We start from the raw sequence: 27,428 nt of genomic DNA, 5'->3' as shown, positions 1-27,428 counted from the left end.
CAGTTCTGCAAATTCAAAGTGCCAACAAGGTTCGTGTCTAGTGAGAGGTCTTACTATGAGTCCTTCGATTGCAGGCAGCCACTTTTCCTGTGTGCGCATCCCCTTTCCTCAGTGCATGGCGGTGGGGTGGGGAGGTGAAAGGAAGGTGAGCGAGAGAGAGTGCTTTGGTGTTTCTTACTAGTATAAGGACTAGTATAATCTTATCACATCAGGGCAGGGCCTCACCCTAATTACCTCATTTAACCTTTTTTTTTTTATTATTGATTAAGGTATTACATATGTGTCCTTAATCCCCCAATTGTCCCCCCACCCCTCCATGCCCTCACCCCCCTGGTGTCTTTGTCCATTGCAGCCGTGGGAAAACTACGGCCCGCGGGCTGGATCCGGCCCATTTGAAATGAATAAAACTAAAAAACAAAAAAGACCGTACCCTTTTATGTAATGATGTTTACTTTGAATTTATATTAGTTCACACAAACACTCCATCCATGCTTTTGTTCCAGCCCTCCGGTCCAGTTTAAGAACCCATTGTGGCCCTCGAGTCAAAAAGTTTGCCCACCCCTGGTCCATTGGTTAGGCCTATACGCATGCATACAAGTCCTTTGGTTGATCTCCCCCCCTTACCCCCACCCTCCCCTACCTTCTCTCTGAGGTTTGACGGTCTGAATGATGCTTCTCTGTCTCTGGATCTGTTTTTGTTGTTATTTCCTTAGAAGCCCTGTCTCCAAATATAGCCACAATGGCGAGTTAGGGTTCAGTATATGAATTTGGGAGGGTAGGGGAACACAAATATTCAGTCTGTGACTGGTAGTTTCTTTTTTCTTTTTAAAAATTTTTTGTTTTTATTTTTTTATATTTTCTTATTTTTCTTTTTTAAAGAATAATTTGGAAAGGTGTGTATTTCAGTGATCTATGATAGTACAATGGTGAATCTATATAATTGATGGCACTTTATTTAAACTTCCAAGACAGTTATTAAGAGATGAACTACTTCCTCTTGAAATATTAAAGTTTATTGCATGTAACATTAAAAAAAAGATGAAATGGACCATTTCTGTAAATGGTGAAATGGAATATTTTGGTCACAGATGATAACTGCAAGATTCTATAGCGTTCAGTATTGGGGAGGGCTTTCTCAGGGAAATTGCCTGGGAGTTCTGAGGGCGTTTCTCAATTCTGCATCATTTCCACCAGAGATGTTTCCTTGCTGGGGTCAGTTTTGGCCAGAGGCTTAGGCATGGAATGGTGATACTGGCAATTCTATAACAATGGGTGCATGGAAAGTATTCATAATTTCTTACTGGATTTGTATTTGTCACACAAGCATATAATCTTGAGCCTTCTAGGTTATAACAATCTGCTTCCTTTTACTAACTAAAAGTACCTTTAGACTACCTTCACCCTATACCAGTGGTTGGCAAATCGCAGCTCGCAAGCCACCTGCGGCTCTTTGGCCCCTTGAGTGTGGCTCTTCCATAACATACCACGTGTGGGTGCGCACGTACAGTGCGATTAAAACTTTGTGGCCCATGCGCAGAAGTCAGTTTTCCACCTGGGCGAGTCTATTTTGAAGAAGTGGTGTTAGAAGAAGTGGGGGTACATTTGCTGAGATCGACCCCTCAGATTGAGGATGTTTTTAGCAAAGGCCAGCTTAGGAATACCCTAATTAAGTTAATAACAATGCTCTTTTCCTGTTAGTTTTTTGGAGAAACAGTAGAGATTAGACATCTCAATTCCAGATGTAAACAAAAGTAGTTTTTATTTCAACATTTAATATAACTGTTATTACTGTGGATTCTTGACTTGGTGTTTTTTTTCCTTTCCCTTATTCAAGTAATAGAAAGTAAGTTTTTCTCAAATGATTTGATCTTAGATATGTAATATCTGTATTGGCAAAATGCTATCATTAAAGTCTAATTCTTGGAAAAAAAAAAGTTAATAACAATGTACCTACCTAAATAGTTTAAGTTTAAAAAATTTGGCTCTCAGAAAAACCAAGATGGCGGCATAGGTTAACGCCGGAGATTGCTGCCTCGAACAACCACTTCAGAGATATAACTAAAGGACAGAACGGACATCATCCAGAACCACAGGAAGGCTGGCTGAGTGGAAATTCTACAACTAGGAGGAAAGAGAATATCATACCCAGACTCAGAGGAGGCGCAGTGCTGAAGTGAAATACTCAGGTGCGGAGTGCGCGCACGGAGCGGGCTGGCGGCGGAGGGCGCGGTTGTTGTTTTCAATCGGGAGGGAGTCTCAGACTCTGAGCTCCAGATCCCGGCAAGTCTCTGGGGACCCAGACTCAAACAGGAGAAGCGGGACTGTCTGGCTTCGGTCGGAACTCGAAGGCAGCTTTCTCTCCGAGGTTTGCAGCGGTTGCTGGGACTCTGAGAGGCAGAGCCCCTAGGGACGGAACTGAGAGCAGCCATAACTGCTCGCTCCGGCCCGCCCTGTAGATCCCCGGGGACCCGCCCGCCCAAGCCCTGCGCAGAGCCATTTGCCAGATAGCCTCAGGCAAACGCTAGATTAGCACCGCCCTAGAGATCCAGCACAGAAGCTCTCCCACTGCAGACACAGCTGACTCTCATAGCCAGTTAGCCTGGAGGGCAAATCACCCCTGGTATTACCGACAAAAATCAAGACTTAACTACAAGACTGCACACAAAGACCACTAGGGGGTGCACCAAGAAAAGATAAAAAAATGCGGAGACAAAGAAACAGGACGCAAATGTCAGAAATGGAAGATATAGCGCTCAAAACCACACTTTTAAGGTCTCTCAAGAACTGTCTAGAAGCTGCCGATAAACTTAGTAAGGCCCTCGAAAAGACTGGTGAGACTGCCGATAAATGTAGTGAGATCCTCAAGAAATCTAATGAGACCCTCGATGTTGTGATAAAGAACCAATTAGAAATTAAGCATACACTGACTGAACTAAAGAATATTTTACAGACACCCAACAGCAGACCAGAGGAGTGCAAGAATCAAGTCAAAGATTCGAAACGCGAAGAAGCAAAAAACACCCAACTGGAAAAGCAAAATGAAAAAAGAATCCGAAAAATACGAAGATAGTGTAAGGAGCCTCTGGGACAGCTTCAAGCGTACCAACATCAGAATTATAGGGGTGCCAGAAGATGAGAGGGACCAAGATATTGAATACCTATTTGAAGAAATAATGACAGAAAACTTCCCCCACCTGGTGAAAGAAATAGACTTATAAGTCCAGGAAGCGCAGAGAACCCCAAACAAAAGGAACCCAAAGAGGACCACACCAAGACACATCATAATTAAAATGCCAAGAGCAAAAGACAAAGAGAGAATCTTAAAAGCAGCAAGAGAAAGAAACCCAGTTACCTACAAGGGAATACCCATACGACTGTCAGCTGATTTCTCAACAGAAACTTTGCAGGCCAGAAGGGAATGGCAAGAAATATTCAAAGTGATGAATAGCAAGAACCTGCAACCAAGATTACTTTATCCAGCAAAGCTATCATTCAGAACTGAAGGTCAGATAAAGAGCTTCACAGATAAGGAAAAGCTAAAGGAGTTCATCACCACCAAACCAGTATTATATGAAATGCTGAAAGGTATCCTTTAAGAAGAGGAAGAAGAAGAAAAAGGTAAAGATACAAATTATGAACAACAAATATGCATCTATCAACAAGTGAATCTAAGAATCAAGTGAATAAATAATCTGGTGATCATAATAGAATCAGGGACATAGAAAGGGAATGGACTGACTATTCTTGGGGGGCATAGGGGTGTGGGAGATGCGGAAAGAGACTGGACAAAAATCGTGCACCTATGGAAGAGGACAGTGGGTGGGGAGTGAGGGCGGAGGGTGGGGCGGGAACTGGGAGGAGGGGAGTTATGGGGGGAAAAAAGAGGAACAAATGTAATAATCTGAACAATAAAGATTTAATTAAAAAAAAATTTTTGGCTCTCAAAAGAAATTTCAATCGTTGTACTGTTGATATTTGGCTCTGTTGACTAATGAGTTTGCTGACCACTGCCCTATACCACCTGCTTCTGGCAACCAGGTAGTTTCCAAATTTGGAAGATCTTATATGCTCCAAACTCCTCTCTATAAAGCATAGAATTTTGAAACATTTGTAAGAATATGTAATGTGTTTTATTTTTTGTATTTTATTCATATAATGGAAATGAAACACATATTGCCCTAACTGGTTTGGCTCAGTGGATAGAGCGTTGGCCTGCGGACTGAAAGGTACCAGGTTCGATTCCGGTCAAGGGCATGTACCTTGGTTGTGGGCACATCCCTAGTAGGGGGTGTGCAGGAGGCAGCTGATAGATATTTCTCTCTCTATGTTTCTAACTGTCTATCCCTCTCCCTTCTTCTCTGTAAAAAAATCAATAAAATATATATTTTTTTAAAAGAAATGAAACATAAAAAAGAGCCCAAACCATTTTCTTTTATGCCATGGTTACATTTTAATTATACCACCACAATTTCAGTACACATATAGCAGCCTAACTTTTGAGTATCGTTTCAGCAACTGCCAGTGTTAGTGATTTCAATTATGTATCCATGAAATCGTGTATATTCTTTTATTACAGTGTATGTGATTTTTAAGAAAAAACAAGACTAGATACTAATGAAATGGTAATAAAGAGAAATAATGTAGAATGTAAATATCTATCTGTCTGCCTATCTATCATCTATCTATCTATCTACTAGAGGCCCGATGCATGAAATTCGTGCAAGGGGCTCGGCCCTCGCAGCCCCGGCTTCATCCAGATGGTCGTCTGGAAGGTCATCTAGATGGTTGTTCTGCTGTTTGGTCTAATTAGCATATTAGTTCTTTATTATATAGGATATATATAAAATCACCAAGTTTTTACTTGATATTACTACTAAAATAAACTTCCTCCCTAACTAATTTGCCCCTCACATGCATAAAATACTTATATATGGAAAGTTATTTTTCTTCTATTTTTTCACTAATATAGCATCAAAATATAACATGAATTGCTTTGATGATATTTAAAAAATAACGTTTGCTGCCCTGGCTAGTGTTGTTCAATGGTTAGAGTGTCGACCTGTGCACAGAAGAGTCGCAGGTTCAGTTCCTAGGTCAAGTCAGGTATCTGGGTTGCAGGTTTGACCAGGGCCACGTGTGGGAGGCAACTAATCGATGTCTCTCTTTCACACCAGTGTTTCTTTCTCTGGCCTCCTCCCTCACTTTCTCCCTTCTTCCCTTCCTTCTACTCTCTTTATAAATCAATGGGAAAAATGTCCTCAGGTGGGGATTAACAAAAAGAAAAAGGAAAAAAGTAATGTTTCATCTAAGTAACCCTGTTATCTTTCCAGCTGAACTTCTCTTTTATTCATTTATTTTAAAATATTTTATTGAGCCCTAGCTGGTTTTGGCTCAGTGGATAGAGCGCCAGCCTGGGGACTGAAGGGTCCCGGGTTCGATTCCAGTCAAGGGCACATGCTGGGTTGCTGGCTCGATCCCCGGAGGGGGGCGTGCAGGAGGCATCCAATCAATGAGTCCCTCTCATCATTGATGTTTCTATCTCTCTCCCTCTCCCTTTCTCTCTGAAAAAAATATTGTTTTAATATTTTATTGATGCCGAAACCGGTTTGGCTCAGTGGATGGAGCGTCGGCCTGCGGACTGAAGGGTCCCAGGTTCGATTCCGGTCAAGGGCGTGTGCCTGGGTTGCGGGCATATCCCCAGTGGGAGATGTGCAGGAGGCAGCTGATCGATGTTTCTCTCTCATCGATGTTTCTAACTCTCTATCTCTCTCCCTTCCTCTCTGTAAAAAATCAATAAAATATATTTTAAAAAAATATTTTATTGAGATATTATATAGCATAATATTATTCTTAAGCATACAGCAAATAATTAACTATATGTATATATTGTGAAATGATAGTTAACATCCATCACCAACCATAGTTATAATTTTTTTTCTTGTGATGAGAATTTTTAAGATCTAGTCTCTTAGCAACTTTTAAATATACAATATGTATTGTTAACTATAGTCACCATGCCATACATTACAACCCCAGGATTTATTTATCTTATAACTATAAGTTTGTACCTTTTGACCATCTTTAACCATTTTATTCACCTCTTTACCCGCTTCCTGTGGCAATCAGGTAGTTTCTGGTTATGGAAGATTTTAAACACCGAGCTAAAAAAGTTTATTATCCTTGAGGTAAAAGGAATTTGTAGATGGATGAATTAATGACATTTTATCATCACTGTTGAAAAACCACCTGAAAGATATAGGTATCCTACTGATAAGATCTCTTTCTTTCTGATGAATTTAAAATATCCCTGAATATAAGGATAGTGCCAGCAGAGGCCAGAGTCTGTCTTTCTTTCTTTCTTTCTTTCTTTCTTTCTTTTATTTATTTATTTATTTATTTATTTATTTATTTATTTATTTATTTTTAAAAATATATTTCTTTATTGATTTCAGAGAGGAAGGGAGAAGGAGAGAGAAATGGAAAAATCAATGATAAGAGAGAATCATTGATCGGCTGCCTCCTTCACGCCCCCTAATGGGGATCAAGCCCGCAGCCCAGGCATGTGCCCTTGGCCAGAATCGAACCCGGACCCCTCAGTCCGCAGGCTGATGCTCTATCCACTGAGCCAAGTCTGCTAGGGCCAGAGTCTTTCTATGTGTGCCAATCCTAGGGATAATTACTGTGGTGTAATTTTGGAAACTTGTTCAGGGACTATGTTTCAGATGTTTTAGAAATCATTTTTTAAAACTATGAATCCACTCTTATTAGAACTGAATTCCATAAAAATGTAAATGGAAAGAAAACACTAATTTGACTCAGACTACAACTTTTGGTATTCATTAAAAATCATGTGATTCTGTGTAGTGAGATAAAGGTCAAAAGAAGTATCTGATTATGCATCAGAAAAATGCAAAGTAAAATCACAATGTGATATCACTTCACTCTGTCAGAATGTCTATCAGTAATTCAACAGACACCAAGTGAAGAAAAGGGGAATGCACTATTGGTGGGAATGCAGACTTGCAGCCACTAAGGAATACAGTATGGAGTTTCCTCAAAAAAATTAAAAGTAGAACTGCCTTATGACCCAGCAATTCCACTTCTGGGAATATATCTGAAGAACCTAAAACACTAATTCAAAAGAATATATGCACCTTTATGTTCATTGCAGTGTTATTTATAATAGCTAAGATATGGAAGCAACTCAAGCGCCTATCAATAGACAAGTGGATGAAAAAGCTGTGGTACATATTTACAGTGCAAAATTACTCAGCCATAAAAAGGAGAATGAAATCTTAGCGTTTGTGACAGCATTGATGACCTACAGGGTAGTATGCTAAGTGAAGTAAGTCCATCAGAGAAAGATAAATACCATATGATTTCACTTATATGTGGAATCTAAAGAACAATATAAATGAACAAAACAGAAACAGACTGATGGTTGCCAGAGGGGAGAGAGATTTGGGGGACTGAGTGAAAAAGGTGAAGGGATTAAAATGTAAAAGTTGGTAGTCATAAAATAGTCACAGGGATGTAAAATACATCATAGGAAATATAGTCAATAATACTGTAATAACTTATGTATGCTACCAGGTGGGTACTGGAAATATCTAACTACTTTCCTGAAGCTAATATAAAATAATATTGAATGTAAACAGTGATTGAAAAATAAAATTTAAAAAAAATTATGCTGTAAGTGAAAAATGGTAACAATAGCTGCAGTCCTATATAATAAAACCCTAATATGCAAATCGACCAAACAGCAGAATGACCGGTCCCTATGATACGCACTGACCACCAGGGGGCAGATGCTCAATGCAGGAGCTGCTCTCTGATGGTCAGTGCACTCTCACAGGGGAAGCGCTGCTCAGCCAGAAGCCGGGCTCACATCTGGTGAGTGCAGCGGCGGTGGCGGGAGCCTCTACCACCTCGTGGCAGCGCTAAGGACCCCTTGGGGGATGTCCACCTGCTCCCCACCCCAGTGCACGAATGTCATGTAACGGGCCTTTAGTCTAGGTATAAATGTACTGCATAGTGCTAATTATTGTTAAACATAGTTGAAATATTATTTGTAAATTCTCAAACAAAAGCATATGATTGTGGAACCTTATTCCACAGAGGGGGAAAGTAATTTTATAGAAAGCACATGTCTGATTTTTTCCTAGAAGAAATCTTAGTTCCTGTACAGTTAGTGACAATTTTTACTACCTGCTACCTTTTATTTTATATCTTTGTTTCTGTCTCCAGCAGTAATAGATTCTGTCCTCAGCAGTAATAATATCTTACAGTATAACACCATATATTTTCTAGCCTTCTTTCACATTTACTATGCCCTTTCATTTTTAGAATCAGTCTTTGAGAGAGCAGGTCTAGTCACATATTGCAGATAAATAAAAACAAGATCAGATAAGTTAAATGTGTTCCTGGGGGTCAATGGGTAAATAAGTGCTTATGCTAACTATGCATCTCATGTTTTAATTCAGAGCCTGTTCCATCACAGCCACTGAAGAAATTAGAAGTTCCCTGTTGGCATGTGTTTTTGAGCTAGCTAACCAGCCCTCCACTGTTTAAATCAGTGACTTTCAAATTTTATCTCACAGGACCCTAAAGATCCTGGTGGGTATGTTAGGGAGCACAGCTGTGGGATTGGGGTCTGAGGGGAAGGCTTTTGGAAAGGGTGCCTCTTCAAGCAGTGCAGCTCCACCTTTATCTGTTTATATTGTTCAAGATTACTTCTGAGTTTAGCAGTAGGAATAAAGGCAGTCCTTAACCCTCATGAGCCATTAGATTAAACATTGAAAATACACAGACTTTTAAAAATGATGTCTCTTTATTAAGAGATCAGTAGAAAAGAAAGAATTAGTGGCATCAACTGTTGGTCCCTATTCCCTCACCTGTAATTCCCCATCTTTGATTTTGATGGAGGTAATGGATAAATATTTACCTTTATAATATGGCTTGACTACTACTGACAGACTGTAATAGCTTATTCAAGGGAAAGCAAAATAGAAGAAACCAAATTTGTTTCAAGTGTCATCCAAATTGGTGCAGTAATGCCACCAGTGACCAGGCTCACTCCTCTTTCGGTATTTCCTCTTCACTTCTGTTGTATAAGCAAGGCTCTGCTTCTTACTGGTTCATCTTACCCAGAGCTGCTGTATCAGCAGTGAGGGCTCACTCCCAATTGGCTTTTTCACTTCTCATGCTAGCACATTGGAACTGAGTTCCATTTCTCTTACCTTGAGTAATAAAAGCAAGGTTTTTTAACACTAAAATGAAAGAAGAATGTCTCAAATTACTATCTAAAATGTTATTAGTATCATGGTTTAATAAAAGCCATTGGAAAAGTAAAGGGAATTTAGAAATTTTACTTTTAAAAAAATCACATCTTTTAGGGGATTTGTATATTATAACAAATTCTGTTTTCATATTAACTTATACTGTAAAGCTGGGTGGATGTTTCCGGGGGCGTGTGGTATAGTAGAAAGATAATGGGCTCTGGTGTTTTCAGAGGCACTCCTACATCCAGTCCAAACTTTTTGTATGACTTTAGGAACATTGCTTACTTTCCCTGAACTTTCTGAGGTTGTTGAAAAGATTAAATGAAATACTGCAAGGAAACAACCTGGCATAGTGCTTGGTACATAGGATGTAGTGCGCAATAATATTTGTCTTATCTTTTTTTTCCCCTCCTAAATTAGATTGTTCTCATTTTCTAGAGAGAAATGGATTCAAGTGAGGGTCATTACCGATACCAGGACAGCAGTGCCTGCGTTGCTTGATCAGCAGCCTGTCTTGGAACTGGGCCAGTGTTACATGTCTGCAGGATGTTTTCTGCAACAGATTAGAATGAAATCCTGTCTGTCCTCACAGAAAAGAACCACAGTGTTCTTAATGAGTAGTAACTCAAAGACATAATGCATGTAATATTTTTCAAGTGAGACAGCCTTCAACAAATTGAGGTAGGAATAGTAGAGTCCTACAACCCTACTTCTACCCATGCTCCAGATTTGGAAGGTAGAAGGGTATACTTGGAAGAAGTTCTCCTGTTCTGGTGGAAGAAGAGAGAGATTTACTAATTCCTATACTGGAAGCTGAAGCACAGCAGTATTTCTGTAAAGAAACCTCACATATTTCCATTTTCTATACATAGATGTCCTCCAGTGGTGGCTTGGGGCTTTGAAGCATGAAATTGGATTGTCTCATCTCCCTTAGGAGATTTCTGGAGATTGCTCTGAACCTTCAGTATGATCTTTCGAAATATAAATCAGATCATATTTCTCTTCTGATTAAAATCCTCAGTGCCTGCTCATCACAGTTAGAATTAAATCCAAATCTTTACCATAACCCACAAGACCCTGCATGATCTGGTCCCTGGGCTTTCCCCAGACTATCCCAACTAAAGTAGCTACAGCCAAACTTTCCAGTTACTCTCCTTTATATTATCCTGTTGTATTGTCTTCATGATACTTTTCACTATTAAAATTATCTTGTTTATATATTTGTTTACATATTTATTGCCCATGCCCTCCTTCTAGAATGCAAGCTTCTGGTATCCTTAAGGTCTAGAATAGAGCCTATTATTCAATTAATATTGAATGTGAACAGATGAATGAACGAGTGAATGGAGTCCATATGTTACTTTAACCCACACACATAGGGACCTGGAACTTTTGGAAGCATAGAGATTTTAGTAGAATAGGAATATGTTTGCTCTCTAATCTTAGAGTTCTGTCCGCATACATTTTTCTTTGTTCTGACTCTGAGTATATGTAATGTTTTCATCTCCTACAAGCTTCTATTCTGATTATGTTTAAATGGAAATAGTGCTTTAACTCTTCCCATTTAAACTGCGGGCTATTGGAGTAACTTGTTACTCTTTTACGTCAGTTGATCATGTCTTTCAGACACTTTTAGTAAAAATACAAATGACTTACAACACAATACTGAGAATGTATTAGTAAAACATCTGTCAAGACAGCAGAAAAATGGTTTCTTGCTATTTTTATAGCTATCATATATATTGATATATAGACTCATGTCTAGATTTTGCTATTTATGTCAATAAAACTACTTTTTGTTTTTAGTCATTATTTTTTGCTTAAATATGTCAAGTCTTAAACCATTCTTTCAACATAAATGGCTAATTCTCATTTACATTGACAAGAATGGCTCTTGATATTTGAGGAAAAGTGCATGGAATAGTATACATTCTAGTAATTATGCTAGTATTTAGATTAATAGGCTATAGATAATATGTCAAAATTATTCTTGTCATATCCATAGTATATAAATGAGAACATTTAGGAATTGACTTTTTTTCTAAGTATTAAAGATTGGAATTTTGAAACAGTAGAAACCAGTACTTAGCCATAGCAAGGAAATATTTATATTTATAAAATTAATAAAATATATATATATATGTTATAACTCAGTGTGTTCCTCTGAAGGTTTTGAAAGATGCTATAAGTGCCCTAATAAGCCATTTATTTAAACATTTATTAAGCATGTATTATTTAAGACCATAGAATCAAAGCAAACACCTTTCTAAATACTGCTGCTCTGTGGGACTCCATTTCTTATCTTCTTGTCTTCTTCATTTTATTCATTCCTTAAAGTTTAGCAGATATATAGGTCCTATGCTTAACAAACCATGGGTGTCTTATCAGCACTGTCCTCACGCTGATTCCACTGCATAGCTCCAGTGCTATGTGGGAAATGGGAAATCTTCTCATCCTGGGATAGTGAATCAATGCTGACGTTCTGCTGCTACTAGAGACGCAAGGATAACTAAGATACAAACCCTCCCCTCACATAACTCAGTCTAGAAGGAGAAACAAATAGATAAATATATTACAAGTCAGTTTGATACATGTGATAATGAAAGTATATATAGCATACTTCTTAAGAGCCCAGGCTTTGGAATCTGTCTGCCTGGATTTAAATTCCAATCCATCACTATCCATTTGACCTGGGGCAAGTTACTTAATTTCAGTTTTTTCATCTATAAAATGAGACTAATAATGGTACCTACTGTTGAGTTGTTATGATGATTAAGTGTGCTAATGGCATTACAAATGCTTATTAGCTCAGTGACTGGCTCATACTAAGTGCTCAATATAGATGTTAGTTATAATTGTGTTTAACAGTCAGTGATTTTTTTTTGCCTTAGAGCACTAAGGAAAAAAATCAGAGATAAAGAATCACATGTCTTGTGTCTGAATGAAGTAAATAGGGAGAGGATTTTTTTTTAAGTATATTTTTGTTTATTTCAGAAAGGAAAGGAGGAGAGCGTGAGATAGATACATTAATGATGAGAGAGAATCATTGATCAGCTGCCTCCTGCATATCCCTTACTGGGGATGGAGCTGGCAACCCAGGCACGTGCCCTGACTGGGAATTGAACCATAACGTTATGCCCAACCACTGTACCATACCAGCGGGGCAACAGGAGAGCATTTTCAGCCAAGTGAACAGTATGTGCTAAGGCATGGATGTATAAGGAGTTACAAGTAGTTCTGGTATAGGAAATAAGTAGTTCACTTTTCTTGGAACAGCTGCTAGAGAGGAAGAACCAGAAGTCAGATGATAATGAATACTGTACACCACGCCAAGGAATTTGGACTTTTTTTCTTGTGGACTATGGAGAATTGTTGAAGTGGAAGGACTATATCAGATTTATATTTTAGCAAAGTCACTCTAATGGCAGTGTGGGAAATGGAAAGCAAGGAGATTATTTTAAGCAGGAAACCCATATGAAAGTGTTATCAGAGAATGCCTTTCTCTGTTGCTGGTGAGAGTGGGGTTCTTGGGGTGCTGCTGGAATAAGCATTTCCCGAGGCTCCCATGGGAGGATGAGATGTGGTCGAAAGCTTTCATTTGTGTGGAATTACATCCCTCAGTTTCTAAAGTCCCATTTCCCTTAAACCAGTCCAAGAAGATATGCAACTGGGGATTCAGCAGTGCTAGAAGCAAAGCCAGAGTCTAGTTTCCATTCCATGTTGGAATTGGGTCCAGCACAGCATCAGGCTCGTTCCAGTCCATCAGTCCATTGTGTGGGCAAATGCAGGGGAGTGTACCCCCTGCAACAATAGAGCCAGGAGCCCAGCATACAAGAGCGAGCAAGAGGCAAGAGAGGGCACTCTTTTGTTTAGGAGCTTATGTATCTCAAGTCTTCCTGTGCTTGCAGTGACCACACCTACTCTGCCCAATGACCTGTTCCCAGGTGCGACTGACAAGTACCTTCCCTATTGTCACCCAGAATTTACTGGGCATGCCTATAATATTTGCCTTCCCTTTGTTCCTTCCCTGTTAATTAATAACTGATAACTGGGTTTATTAAAACGGTATCAAAAGGATTCTGTCATAGAACTGAGGAGAGAAAATGTGAGGCTAAACCATAATAAATAATAAGTAATCAGTGGTGTGATAATTTGCTAATAACACTTTATAACATATAAAAAGCCATAGCTGCAATCATACGTCATATTAAATTAATGGCATACCTACATGGATGTTATTTGAAGAATATATTCTTTAGATAAAAGTGAGATTAAAACTTTATCTTGCCCTGGCCGGTTTGGCTCAGTGGATAGAGTGTCGGCCTGGGGACTGAAAGGTCCCAGGTTCGATTCCGGTCAAGGGCATGTACCTTAGTTGCGGGCACATACCCAGTGGGGAGTGTGCAGGAGGCAGCTGATCGATGTTTCTCTCTCATCGATGTTTCTAACTCTTTATCCCTCTCCCTTCCTGCCTGTAAAAAATCAATAAAATATATTTAAAACAACAAAACAAAAAAAACAAAACTTTATCTTGGCTATACCCTAGCCGGTTTGGCTCAGTGGATAGAGCGTCGGTGTGTGGACTAACGGGTCCCAGGTTCGATTCTGGTCAAGGGCATGTACCTTGGTTGCGGGCACATCCCCAGTAGGAGGTGTGCAGGAGGCAGCTGATCGATGTTTCTCTCTCATTGATGTTTCTAACTCTCTATCCCTCTCTCTTCCTCTCTGTAATAAATCAATAAAATATATTTTTAAAAAACACAAAATGTATAAAATACAAACAATGTAACAAAAAAAACTTTATCTTGGCTAAAAGTTTATGGGTAAATAGAATGTGTAATTAATATCAGTTAAACCTTAATTATTTCTGGATTTGCGTTTAGTTTTCCTTTTTTTTTTTTCAGCATAAACCATGTGGAAATGAATGTTATGATGTATTTTATATATGGAGGAACTTTGGACTTTCCAGACAAAGCTAATGTTGGGTATGTATTATTTTTTTAATTATTTTAAATATAAAAGTATTAATATTTTTTGGCTTCTGCTTTGTTGAGCTATGTTTCAAAGTATCAGTGAAGTAGAAGCTTCACTTTTATTACCTGTTTTGCCATATCTTGTGTGTATTTGGGAATATCTAAAAATAATGTTACTTTTTTTAGAAGAAAAAATGTTCTAGCAACTCACAGTAATAAGATTAAGAAAAGTCTTTATTAGACTTAAATTATGTTAGAAAAACCTTATATTTGTTTTGGAAAATAAATGAGAGGATTTTATAAAACAAAATTGATTGAACCTTTATCAAATTTTGAACAATTATTATATTACTTTATTTTTTAGCTTTAGCATGTCTCTTAAAACAGAAAAAGAAAAACCTTAAAGTTAATTTAAGAATATAGGCATTTTGCCAAAACCGGTTTGGCTCAGTGGATAGAGCGTCGGCCTGCGGACTGAAGGGTCCCGGGTTCGATTCCGGTCAAGGGCATGTACCTTGGTTGCGGGCACATCCCCAGTGGGGAGTGTGCAGGAGGCAGCTGATCGATGTTTCTCTCTCATCGATGTTTCTATCTCTCTATCTCTCGCCTTTCATCTCTGTAAAAACTCAATAAAAAATATTTAAAAAAAAAAAGAATATAGGCATTTTAAAGACCAACAATGATGTGATTCTTAAGTGCCCTATAGTGAAATGCCATTTAAACTGCTGAAATTCTATTGGAGAGTGAAATGTACCTGGTCATCTGATTTTCTGCATGTGCTCTCCTTTTATTGCTGTTCTAACATCAAAGTGAAAGTTGCTCTTTTAATAGTAAATATTCATTGGTTCGTTTACTTACAAACTGAGTAAATATGATTTGGGAGAAGAAAGTATCATGAGTCACAAAGATTCAGTACTGAAGTTTCCCCCCTGGAAACCTATATGAATTTATCTTGTTCTCCAGGCTTGTTGGTTTCCTAAGTACCTAAAGTACGTATGGGTGTTCAGAAATATTTGCCCAATAAAAGAAGTGACTGAAAACATTTTGAATAATTGCATGATGTCTCTAATCTTAGGGTCATTCGTAAGCATTTCAATCTGATAAGTATCAATTTGCTACCCCAAAACTTGTATTATACAGATTTGTTGCAAAGACTTTATAACTTTAATAGCCTTCAAAGCAGTTTCCTGGATGTTGAGATATATCTGCAATTCTGAGAGGAATTTGATTGAAACATCTCCAAATTTATTTCTTGTTATTCACTATTCAAATCATGTGACAGTGCTTTCAACTTTTGGCCTTTTTGTAATCCATAAAGATTATTTATTATGTGGGGCAGAAAGTTATAATTAAATTAATAATAATAATTTAGGTTTTTCTTTTTTAAAACACACTATATATTAGTAGGAAATTACTATGTATTTGCCTTGGTTTTTAAAATGGAAAATTAATACCGTATCTATTTTTATTTTAGTAAAATACTCAATATGGCCGATATGTATGGACTAGAAGGATTAAAAGAAGTAGCAATCTATATTTTAAGAAGAGATTACTGTAATTTCTTTCAGAAGGTAATTATTGAGTTTCAAAAATCTTTACCCAGTACTTGTGCCTTAAAGTCACACATTATTACCTACTAGATTTTTAACTCTGACAGTAAAATGTTTACATCTTAAAAATATTAAGTTAACTTAATGGGAACTTTAGTTGACAAATAACTTATGTGCTATACTTAAAACAAAACACAGACATTAAGATCATTTTAAATTAAATAAAATTGAGGTGGGTTTATTGAGAGGATATAGGTGTATCCTATACAATTCAAAGATGGAGAAGTGTCATCTGGGACTCAGGGTTTGGAAATAAGAGAAAAGAAATCAGGAACCCAGGTTCCCTTGTACATTTACCAAGGTACATTTATCACAGTGCTCCCCTGGTTCTTTACCCTGAAATTATACTCCTTTTTTCTACCACTTCTCTTTATAGCATGTACTTGGGGTGAAATATATTTCTCTTCTAAAAGACCGACTTCTAAATTTTAGTTTATGTAAACATAAATTTATTGTCTAAAAAAAGATCCTATACTGTGTATTTGTACAGATTCCATTTTGTACATTGTTTTTATTTTTATTTTTTTTAATATTTTTATTGATTTCAGAGAGGAAGGGAAAGGGAGAGAGAAAGAGAAAGAAACATCAGTGATGAGAGAGAATCATTGATCAGCTGCCTCCTGCACGCCCCACAACCCAGGCATGTGTCCTCACCAGGAATTGAACTGTGATCTCCTGGTTTATAGGTCGACACTCAACCACTGAGCAACATTGGCCAGGCTGTACATTGTTTTTATATGCTTTTTTAAAATATATTTTTATTGATTAAGATATTACATCTGTGTCCTTATCTCCACGTTATCCCCTATCCCCCCACCCCCCCGCTCATGCCCTCATCCCCCCCTCCCCCCGTTGTCCATGTCCATTGGTTAGGCCTATATGCTTGCATATAAGTCCTTTGGTTGATCTCTCCCCCTTACCCCCACCCTCCCCTACCTTCCCTCCAGGGCCCAACAATCCAATCAATGCCTCTCCATCTCTGGATCAGTCCTTGTTCATCAGTTTATGTTGTTCATTATATTCCACAAATGAGTGAGATCATGTGGTATTTATCCCTTAAAGAATATCCTTCAGCATTTCATATAATCCTGGTTTGGTGGTGATGAACTCCTTTAGCTTTTCCTTATCTGTGAAGCTCTTTATCTGACCTTTAATTCTGAATGATAACTTTGCTGGATAAAGTAATCTTGGTTGTAGGTTCTTGGCATTCATCACTTTGAATATTTCTTGCCACTCCCTTCTGGCCTGCATGGTTTCTGTTGAGAAATCAGCTGACAGTTGTATGGGTACGCCCTTGTAGGTAACTAACTGTTTATCTCTTGCTGCTTTTAAGTTTCTGTCTTTGTCTTTAGCCCTTGGAATTAGAATAGAAATTGTGTGCATTCTGGCAGCTAAAAGAACTCAAATGCTGTTCTATAAAACTAGAAGTTATTAGTAATACTTCCTTTTAAAAGAATAACAGATTTTTAAATTACACATATTTATTCTGCAACTTGGGTATATATATCAGATCATCTATATCAGCCGTGGGCAAACTACGGCTCGCAGGCCGGATCCGGCCCATTTGAAATGAATAAAACTAAAAAAAAAAAAAAAAAAAAAAAAGATCGTACCCTTTTATGTAATGATGTTTACTTTGAATTTATATTAGTTCACACAAACACTCCATCCATGCTTTTGTTCCGGCCCTCCGGCCCAGTTTAAGAACCCATTGTGGCCCTCGAGTCAAAAAGTTTGCCCACCCCTGATCTATATGAATCAAATACTTTTAGCTTCTGTAAGTTGAAAAAGAACAAAATAGTGCTTTCTATCAATTTCAGCCTGTCCTCAGAAGCTTGGCATCTATACTAGAATGCCTGATTATCGCTCATTCAGTTGGAGTGGAAAGTCTTTTTGCTGACTGCATGAAGTAAGTGATGTGAAGTAATGCTGTTACTATTAATTGAGGGATTCTGTTCTTTCATTCTCCTAATTTTCTGGGAAAATTTTAGACTTGGCTGGTTTTCTTGGATGCAGTATATGTAACTTAATGCTTACCTAATTGTAACAATTGAAAAGACATATTGATTTAGTTATTACTCAAGTTATTATCAATTTTATGTTAGCCTAACCATTATTACTTATGTTAAAATCCATGCATATTAACCCAAAGTGGATTTAAAATATATGTTTACCAAAAAGAGCATAGTTAAGTCCACTGTAGAGCTCATAAAAATAACTGTAAATGTTAGTCAAAACATATATATGTGCAAATTGAAAACACAAATATTGTTGAATATTATAATGAAAAATATTTTTATTTCTCTAACTTGAGATTCTTTTATTTATAACAGGTGGATTGTAAAGCATTTTGCAAGGTTTTGGTCTGAGAGAAACTTTGCAAATGTACCTCCTGAGATTCAGAAACGTTGTCTTAACATGTTGATTCAGTCCTTAGTAAGTATAACCTGAATACTCTTGTTTGTATTTCACTTCAAGAGGTTTATTCAGTTGTTTATAGATAATTTCAGTATTTCAATTATAAAGGTAAAGCTGTATTCCAGATAACCCAGAACCAGTTCTGAAAATCTATCCTTAAGAGTCTCTTCCTATGTGCCAAATTCATTAGGCAAGGTTCAGTCAGAGAAGCAGGAAGGTATATATTGGTTTATGAACAAAAGGTACTTGGTACCAGGGATGGAAGTCATCATTGGCTCAACAGCATGGACTTTCACTCACTAAGGTGGATTTGAATATAACACTGAAATTTCTCTATGGCAACATTCCCCAAGAGGACCAGCTGTCTACCTGGGGGCAGGTTAATTACACTGGATTACTTCATGGAAAGGCATGTGTTCTCAGTGGAGTAGACATTTGCTCTGGATATGAATTTGCCTTCATTGCTCCTCGTGTTTCTGACAAAGCCACTATCCATGGACTTCCAGAATGCCTTTTCCACTATCATGGTATTTCACACAGAATCACTTCTTACTAAGGAATTCCACAGCAAATGATGTGTAGCAATGGGCCCATGCTCACAATTTCACTTTTATCATGTTTCCTATCCTGTTTCCTATCATCCTGAAGCAGCTGGCTCGATAAAATGGGCAAATGGCCTTTTTTTTTTTTTAAATCCTCACCAAGGATATTTTTCCATTGATTTTTAGAGAGATTGGGAAAGACAGAGAGAAAATCGATGTGAGAGAAACACATCGATTGGTTGCCTACTGCACGAGCCCCGACCAGGGCTTGAGCCCCAACGAGGGCCTAGGCTGGGGAGGAGCCTGCAACCAAGGTATGTGCCCTGGACTGGAATCAAACCTGGGACCCTTTGGTCCGCAGGCCCACGCTCTATCCACTGCGCCAAACCGGATAGGGCTGGAATGGCCTCTTGAAGACTCACTTGCAGCGCCAGCAAGGTAGCAATGCCTTCTGGGGTTGGGACAGTGCCCTTCTGCAGACTGTATATGCCAGTGATGGCGAACCTTTTGAGCTCGGCGTGTCAGCATTTTGAAAAACCCTAACTTAACTCTGGTGCCGTGTCGCATATAGAAATTTTTGATATTTGCAACCATAGTAAAACAAAGACTTATATTTTTGATATTTATTTTATGTATTTAAATGCCATTTAACAAAGAAAAATCAACCAAAAAAATGAGTTCGCATGTCACCTCTGACATGCGTGTCATAGGTTCGCCATCACTGTTATATGCTCGAAATTAATTTTTTATTTATGGTGCTATTTCTCTTATAACTAGGATTCATGGATCCAGAAACTAGGAAGGGAGAATGGCTCCACATACAATTATTCCTAGTGATCCAAGCAGAACTAGTGCTTCCTACCTCTATAACTTTAGTTTCTGCTGATCCTAGAGGTCTTAGTTCCAAAGAGAAAAATGCTTCCATCTGGAAACACCACAATGATTCTACTAAACCAGTGGTCGGCAAATTCATTAGTCAACAGAGCCAAATATCAACAGTACAATGATTGAAATTTCTTTTGAGAGCCAAATTTTTTAAACTTAAACTATATAGGTAGGTACATTGTTATTAATTAGGATACTCCTAAAGCGTAGGAAGAGTCACACTCAAGGGGCCAAAGAGCCGCATGTGCCTCGCGAGCCGCTGTTTGCCGACCACGGTACTAAACAAAAAGTTGAGACTGCCTCCTTCTGGTTACTCTGTAAACCAACAGGCAAAGAAGGGGAATTATCGGTAGATTGAATCTGACTATCGGGGAGATTGAGTTGGTAACAACGTGGGTAGTGAGGAGTACACTTGGGATACTGTGCTCCATGTCCTATGATTAAAACCAATGGAAAACTGACAATCAAATTTAGGCAGCACTGGTAATGGCCCAGATTCTTCAGGAATTAAAGTTTGGGCCACCCTCCTGGATAAAGAATTACAGATAGCAGAGGTACTTGCTAAGAACAAAAGGGAATATGCAGTGTAGTGGGAAAAGGTAGATATAAATGCCAGCTATGAGCAAATGAACAGTTATAGAAATGAGCACTATAATAGTTATGATATAAACATGATTCATTTCCCTTTTTATATGAATGTTTATATACATTGAGTGGCCAGATTATTATGACCACCTGACGTTTGTAGGCAAATTAGCTATAATTTTTCGCTGAAGTTGCTAGAGGGCCAGACCATTATAAATAGGGAAGCAGGTTGTTTACCACGACAGTAGAAGTGATTTTTTTTTCTGAAGATATGGGTAAACAACGTGATTTAACAGCCTTTGAACATGGGAGATATATATATATATATATTAAACCAAGTGTTTTTTACGGTCTTATTACCCTACCATCTAATATAAGACAATGTTAATATTAGTTAACTTTATATCTCTGTATTTAAGTTACTGACTCAAAGGGGAGTGTGAGTCAGTTTGAAGAACAGTGAACATTATCCAAAGACAATACAAGAGAATTTTTATCCTCTTTTAAGGAAAGGGTTAGCCTATTTGTTGTATGGGAGACAGTTATGTTAGGCAGAAGCATAACTTTGTTATCCCTGTTTGGGAATTAAATATGGTTTAAAGAGATGTGTATGGGTGCCAGGTTGACAAGGTACCTTGTCCGGGAAGCATGAATGAACCATGCTTCCCAGAATTTCCTTCTTTGTATATTTCTAGAGTGGCCACAGGAGAATTTGGCATGAGATTTATAAGGTAGATGTGAAGCAGCAGTAGCCTTTTTTTTACACCAGGAAGATTGGAGCAGGCACTTTTAGCTTGTACATTTTGGTTGTTTGCTGGCTTACCTTGTTGGCGAGGAACAGCAGCCAGGCCTGCAACTGCTTCACCTTGCCCTGTATCCTCTTTTGGGTTCTCTTCTCCTGAGCCATGGATTTGTTCACCTCCTTGATGAAGGGTACCAACATCTCCTGAAGGATACCCATTTCATCCAGGTTGGAGTCAGTGAGCGCTGAAATGAGTCCATCCTTGTGGATTACAACTTGTGCTCTTGCATATCAGCTTGTCCTTGATCTTCACGTTATGTCCATCTTCCCTTCTCGACTGCCTTCCCTGTGGACTTCAAACAGCCACATCATTTACAAAGATTGTCTAACCATCTCCCGCAATTGTATAGGTTCAGACCTTATAACAAATTCCTTCATGTCTATAAATGCCACCACCACCGTTACCACTACCAGTACCACTACTATTACTACGAAGAGAAGGAGGAACAGGAGGCAGAGAAGGAGAAGTGGTAGTAGTAACAGTAGTAGTATTTGGTAGGTTTTTTAGACCTTTACAGTTCAAAAAATACTTTTTATTTTATTGAAATTTTGTATAAAACAGATACTATTATCTCCATTTCACATACAAGAAAGGAGAATCAGAGAGGTAAGTGCTTTTATTCAAGTTCACAGTGCCAGTAAATTACAAAGGCAGGTTTTAAAACCAATTGCTGCCATTCTCTCATTGTGGGCAAAGACTTTATTTTTAGAAAAGTATGGGCCTTCAAGTAGATCAATGGAACAGAATAAAGAGTCTAGAAATAAAGCCATGCCTTTATGGTCAATTAATATTTGACAAGGGAAGCAAAAACAATTGGGTAAAGATAGTCCTTCAATAAATAGTGTTGGGAAAATTGGGCAGATATGTACCAAGAAAAAATGAAACTAGACCACCTTCTTACACCATACAAAGACTTAATTCAAATGGAATAAAGACTTAAATGTAAGACTCGAAATCATAAAAATCCTAGAAGAAAACGTAGGCAGTAAAATCTTGGACATGTCTCAAGCTACTGTAGTTTTCCATGTATAAGACACCCTCATGTATAAGACATCCCTCACTTTTCCAACCCAAAATTAAGAAATCAATATTTTAAACATTTTGCTGGTTTTCCTATTAAGACCTCCTATTTTGGCATCTTAAGGAGTTGTTCTTTCTGTTTTCTCCACTGTCTGATCATACACTCAGAGGGAAGTGGTTCAAATTGTCTCTCTGCAGCTCTTTTTTCATGCTCTTTTGCATAGTTGATTGCATTCACTTTGAATTTTACAGAGTAAGACAATCTCTTACCGGTATTTATCTTTTTAATTTTTGACATCGTAATGGGCCCAGAATGCTCCAGTCCCTGTTGCATCTGCGCACTCTACACCTCCACTTCCAGTAGCAATAAGGCTCGTGATTGGAGGAAGCCTGTTTGACAAGGTCTGGGCAGCTACGCACCCGCACGGCCCCCTCCTCTGCTGACTTCCGTGTATCAGATGCCCTCAATTTTCAGTCTAACGATTGAAAAAAATAGCATCTTATACACGAAAAAATATGGCATATTTTTTCTGATAGATCTCCTAGAGCAAGGGAAACAAAAGAAAAAAATAAACCAATGGGACTGCATCAAACTAGAAGGTTTTTGCATGGCAGAGGAAACTATTGGCAAAATGAAAAGACAATCCACTGAATGGGAGAATATATTTGCCAATGATACAGCTAATAAGGGGTTAATATCCAAAATTTATAAAGAACTTATATAACTCACCACCAAATAAAATATATATTTAGCTTTTGATAAAAATAGGATATTTCATATTATTTTCCAATTAAAATTTAAAGTATGTTACCCAAAAATATTAAAGAAAGCAAACAGCCTTCTTAAGTCTCCTTTTGTTCTAATTCAGTTCCACCACATGTACCATGGCATCACTTTACTCTATCAGCTAGAAAACATACCCTTCCATTGGCTTTCCCTCCTTCCCTGTTTCTCTCTCCCAGTGCCTCAGATCCTCTTAGAATCACTTTTCAAAGTAAACTGTCTTAGACCCAGTCTAAGACTAGCAGTATTAGCCCAACAATTCTATTCCTAGGAATTTATCCTATAGATTTATTTACATACTAGAGGCCCGGTGCATGGAAATTCACGCACTGGAGGATGGGGGGGTCCCTCAGCCCGGCCTGCCCCCTCTCACAGTCTGGGTGCCCCCAGGGTCGGGAGGCAACCTGGCAATCAGGGGAAGGCGATGCCCCCTCACACCTCTGCTGCTGCCACTGCCACAGCACAAGCCTCAGCCAGCCCTGGTTACCTGAGCCTCAGGTGGCCCTGGGCAGCTGGGGGGCTCAAGGGAGCAGTGGGTGCCACCATCTTTGAGGATGGGACAGCCAATTAGCATATTCCCTCCTTATTGGCTGTGGGCGCCACCATCTTTGAGGGCAGGGCAGTCAATCAGCATATTCCCTCCTTATTGGCTGTGGGCGCTGCCATCTTTGAGGGTGGGGCAGTCAATCAGTATATTCCCTCCTTTTTGGCTGTGGGCACCACCATCTTTGCGATGGCATGAGGGTCAATTAGTATATTCCCTCTTTATTAGACCGGATGTGTGAAATAATGTTATCTACAACATTATTACAACAATAGCAAAAAAATTGTTAATGTAAATGTCCATAAGAGGACTGGTTGAATGACTTACAATATATCCATATTATGGATTGTTACATAGTTGTTAAAACAATAACAAGGTTCTTTACATTCTGATAACAGAAATATTCCAGATGTATGCTAAGTGTAAAAGGGAAGGTACAGCATACTGTGCATATTAATGCCTCCATTTGAGGAAAATAAGGGGAAAATTATATATATTTGTGTTTATATGTACTAGTATATAACTCTGGAAAGATACAGAAAATAAATGATTGGGACAAGGGAAAATGGGTGGCTTGGGGCAGGAACAAGAGGGTCACTTTTCTTGGTAATACCCTTTATATTTTTTTGAGGTTTGAATCATGTGTTCTGTTAACTATTGAATTAAAATTGTATGTGTTTGGTCTAGAAGTGTATTACATTTTCTTTTTGAGCCTCAGGCTATTCTGACATTTAATGTTATCGTGGATTCAGATCAATGTGGAATAAAACCACATAACACTTATTTTAGTTTTTAAGTAGATTGCAAGTTAAATCGTGATAACTAATCTCTATATCTGTATTTTGAAAAAGATATTGCTGTCAGAGCAGATAACATATGTATGTAGTAAACATTTTGTAGATACCTGCCAAGTTTATTTGAATACCCTACACTTGGTACTACTACCAGAAAAAAATCCCAAAATACAGCAAATTGGGCTTATTGCCTAAAACTCTTAGTAATTGCAGTTACTTAGGGAGTCACCAGTTGAGAAAAGGATGATGGTGCTAAAATAATTTTAAAAGACTTGAATTACAGCAAAGTATGGTTTCTTTTTACTCTAATAAATAAAGCAAGGGAAGTATGTAATGTTTCAAAATAATTCTTGAGCCCTAGCCAGTTTGGCTCAGTGGATAGAGTGTCGGCCTGCAGACCAAAGGGTCCCAGGTTCAATTCTGGTCAAGGGCACATACTTTGGTTGCAGGCTCCTCCCCAGCTCAGGCCCTGGTCAGAGCTCATGCAGGAGGCAACCAATCGATGTGTTTCTCTCACAACGATGTTTCTGTCTTTCCCTCTCTCTTCCACTCCCTAAAAAAAAAAATCAATGGAAAGATATCCTCGGGTGAGGATTAACAAAACAAAAAAAATAAGTGGCCCCCACCATGATGCTATACACCTAAAAAAAAAATCCTTTTTTTTTTTTTAAATATACTTCATTGATTTTTTACAGAGAGGAAGGGAGAAGGATAGAGAGCCAGGAACATCGATGAGAGAGAAACATCGATCAGCCGCCTTCTGCACACCCCCCACTGGGGATGTGCCCACAACCAAGGCACATGCCCTTGACCAGAATCGAACCCGGGACCCCTCAGTCCGCAGGCTGACGCTCCATCCACTGAGCCAAACTGGCCAGGGCAAAAAAAAAATTCTTGATAAATGGGTGAACATTTTAAATCTTGATGTTCAATAATTAAACTTACTTCAGCTTAGGAATTCACTTATAGATTCTAAGTCTGATAATGCTAAGAGATCAACAAAAATTTGAGTGTCTACTATGATCCATTTCTTTGTTTTCTTGTGTTGTTTTTTTTAAAATATATTTTATTGATTTTTTACAGAGAGGAAGGGAGAGAGATAGAGAGCTAGAAACATCGATGAGAGAGAAACGTCGATCAGCTGCCTCCTGCACACTCCCTACCAGGGATGTGCCCGTAACCAAGGTACATGCCCCTGACCGGAATCGAACCTGGGACCCCTCAGTCCACAGGCTGACGCTCTACCCACTGAGCCAAACCGGTTAGGGCTGTTTTTGTTTTTTTTTTATGATCCATTTCTATACTAGGCTTTGGGGATATAATGGTGAGCCAAAAACAGATATGGTTTTACGCCTAATAAACATACAGCCTAATGGAGACGGATATTAATCAAATAGTTATGTTAATTATTGAATACTAGAGGCCCTGTGCACAAAATTCATGCACTCGTGGGGGGTGGAGGGGGGGTGATCCCTTAGCCCGGTCTGTGCCCTCTCACAGTCTGGGAGCCCTCAGGGGATGTATGACTGATCGCTTAGGCCTGTTCCATGGGGAGTGGGCCTAAGCTGTCTGTCGGACATCCTTAGCACTGCTGTGGAGGTGGGAGAGGCTCCTGTCACCACTGCTGAGCTCGCCAGCTATGAGCCCAGCTCAGGGCTTCTGGCTGAGTGGTGCTTTCCCTGTGGGAGTGCACTGACCAGCAGGGGGCAGCTCCTGCGTTGAGCATGTGCCCCTGATGGTCAGTGTGCATCATAGTGACTGGTCATTCTGCCATTCAGTCATTTTGCATATTAGCCTTTTATTATATAGGATAGGATTGCAAATGAATGAGGTGACTTAAAGAAAAGGGACAGATTCTTTGATGGCAGGTATAAAGGGAATCTGATGTAAGTCAGGAACCTACATCAGGGAAGAAATAGTGCTTGAGTTCAGGTCTGAAAGCTACAGCAGGTATGCAAAGTTTATCTCATGCAGCCTACGTTAAGGATTTCATGCTGTCATTTCTAGATTTATTAGTTATCTATTGCTGTGTAACAAACCACCACAGAACTAAGTGGCTTAAACTACAGTTCATTATTTCTTACAGTTCTGTGGGTTGCCTGGGTGGTTCTTTAGTTGATCTTGCCTGAGCTCCGCCCTGACTGCTTTCCGCTGATAGCTAAGTTGGAGGCTGGGCCTCCTGTTCCATGTGGCCTTTCTTACCAGGCTTCTATATATGGTCTTACGGCCCCAGAATCCCAAGATGGTAAAGACAGCTGCAAGGCATCTTGAGGCCTAGGCTCTGGAACTTGCACTATTTGTGTGAGCAAGTGAAAAGGCCAGTCTCGATACAAGGGATGAGGAAATAGATTTTACCTCTTGATGGATGGAGCTATAAAAAAATTATGGCTATGTTTTTCAATCTACTACAGATATTTCAATAATAGTTATTTCCAAGCATTGTTTTAAGAACTCGAAATCAGCCTGGACAGTGTGGCTCAGTGGTTGAGTGTCGACCCATTAACCAAAAGGTCACCAGTTCAATTTCCAGTCAGGGCACATGCCCGGGTTTGGGACTCAATCCCAAGTATGGGGCATGCAGGAGGCAGCTGATCAATGATGTTTCATTCTCATTGATGTTGCTATCTATCCCCCTCTCTTCCCCTCTCTCTAAAAATAAAAATAAAATAAAAAACATTTTTTAAAGAACTAGAAATCAAACATAAATAAGATGTAATTTATAAGTTGTTCTTTCTTTTTCGTGGAGCCCATGGTATTTGTATATTGTCATTCCACTTTCCATTGAGATTAGTTTTTGTGAACATTTTTCCTATGGTATAAAAAAATGAATCATCAGTAAATGAATAAAACATTAAAAGAGGGGTCTTACCTCATTAGAGAAGAGGAAAAAAATCACTGGGGATTATAAGCAATTTTTAGTCATTCTAAATTTGTAATAAAGAACATGTGTTTTATAGTAATAAAAGAATTAAGGCTATGCTAGTGTAGCTATGCAATTATGAATGATACCTATAAAGACAAAAAATTAATTCGGTAGTGAAAATCTCAGGTAAGGTAAGTTTTTCTTTGTAGTTATAACTTGTTTTCAGGTTTGTTTTAGCTTCTTTAAAAGGTGATTTCTTCCAAGCTCAGTTTGCCCTTTGGGGTAATTTTGAATGAATGAATTAATGAATATTACATGTAAAACGA

At 38.6% G+C, this 27,428-nt stretch overlaps 1 protein-coding gene across 2 annotated transcripts in view; it reads left to right on the top strand.

The window, feature by feature from the left end:
- The window catches only part of LOC308516702 (epoxide hydrolase 4), a 140,362-nt gene that overhangs the window by 94,214 nt on the left and 18,720 nt on the right, over positions 1–27,428 (top strand). For both annotated transcript variants that reach the window (XM_081087762.1, XM_081087763.1), the window contains 4 exons: positions 14,186–14,266; positions 15,729–15,825; positions 17,685–17,773; positions 18,198–18,300. In XM_081087762.1, the coding sequence (XP_080943888.1) occupies positions 14,186–14,266; positions 15,729–15,825; positions 17,685–17,773; positions 18,198–18,300 (370 nt within the window). The remainder of the gene's footprint in view (positions 1–14,185; positions 14,267–15,728; positions 15,826–17,684; positions 17,774–18,197; positions 18,301–27,428) is intronic.

The sequence above is a fragment of the Myotis nattereri genome (genome assembly GCF_964212035.1).
Source record: "Myotis nattereri genome assembly, chromosome: 3".
In the NCBI taxonomy this organism is placed as follows: Eukaryota; Metazoa; Chordata; class Mammalia; order Chiroptera; family Vespertilionidae; genus Myotis; species Myotis nattereri.
The sequence above is the reverse complement of the archived record's forward strand: the minus strand, read 5'-3'. Positions and strand labels throughout refer to the sequence as shown.